At 42.3% G+C, this 910-nt stretch overlaps 1 gene segment (V, D, J or C); it reads right to left on the reverse strand.

The window, feature by feature from the left end:
• Positions 1-291: 291 nt before the first annotated feature.
• On the reverse strand, positions 292-871 carry LOC123966091 (the record flags this gene model as incomplete). The annotated part of the segment is given in 2 exon segments: positions 292-634; positions 723-871. Coding segments are annotated over 2 exon segments (389 nt in total), but the record flags the coding sequence as incomplete, so codon positions are not given.
• Positions 872-910: the final 39 nt, after the last annotated feature.

Raw genomic sequence — 910 nt, forward strand, 5'->3', positions numbered from 1 at the left:
TCTACATATTGCTTCAAACCAGGCAGCACAGCTTAAAGCTTGCAATGGTTACAATCACCAAGCATTTCAATTGTCTGTGAAAACAATCTGCTGGAGTACTATTGGAGATACTTTGAAAATACTATGAACATATTCAAGTTCTGTTATTTGTTTATTGTGTTTTATCTGTAGAGCTTCATTTAATGTTGCTTCTATCACCACTAAAACAAATCCTGACTATATCATAAACCACTGAAGTTTAACTCCCTCTAGTGGACGTTGTGGAGTATTCTGTTGTCTTTGCTCCAAAGGTTTTTGTACAGAGTTTTGGTGTTTCCTGTCACTGTGGGCCGCAGAGCACAGTAGTACACAGCAGAGTCAGACAGCTGAAGCTTCTGGATCTTCAGAGGAACTGATCTTGAGGTGGAATTCAGTGTGGATGAAAATCTTTCTTTAAACTCTTCCTCTGTTTTCCCATCATCCTGTTGAACGCGGCTCAGTATGAATGTGGGGCTGTTGTTTCCATCCTGTTTGTACCAGAACAAAGCTGGATTTGTATAACTGGTCTCAAAAGTACAGCCAAGTGTAACTGTGTCTCCTTCAGCAGCAATGACATCTCCTGCTGGCTGGGTCACTCTGTCTTCTCCTTTACACTCTGGGGAAGAAGAGAACATGCAGAGGAAGAGATGGATCAATAAAGATGATTGATTAAAGGAGAACAATCAGTAGGTTTAAAGAGTTACCTAGCCAGAGAGTCAGAATCAGGATGTTTCTCAGCCAGTGGTTCATGTCTGCAGTGAGAGGGGAGGAGAGAGAGGAAGAACATTGATACTCTGATGGATCTGGGCCTTCACATCATTGGCCCTTCCTCTTCATCATCTGTTGTCTTTTCTGACCTTGAGTCCCAGTTTTGCTCCTCCCTTAATCCCTC

This window comes from Micropterus dolomieu, unplaced genomic scaffold (genome assembly GCF_021292245.1).
Source record: "Micropterus dolomieu isolate WLL.071019.BEF.003 ecotype Adirondacks unplaced genomic scaffold, ASM2129224v1 contig_12647, whole genome shotgun sequence".
Classification (NCBI taxonomy): domain Eukaryota; kingdom Metazoa; phylum Chordata; class Actinopteri; order Centrarchiformes; family Centrarchidae; genus Micropterus; species Micropterus dolomieu.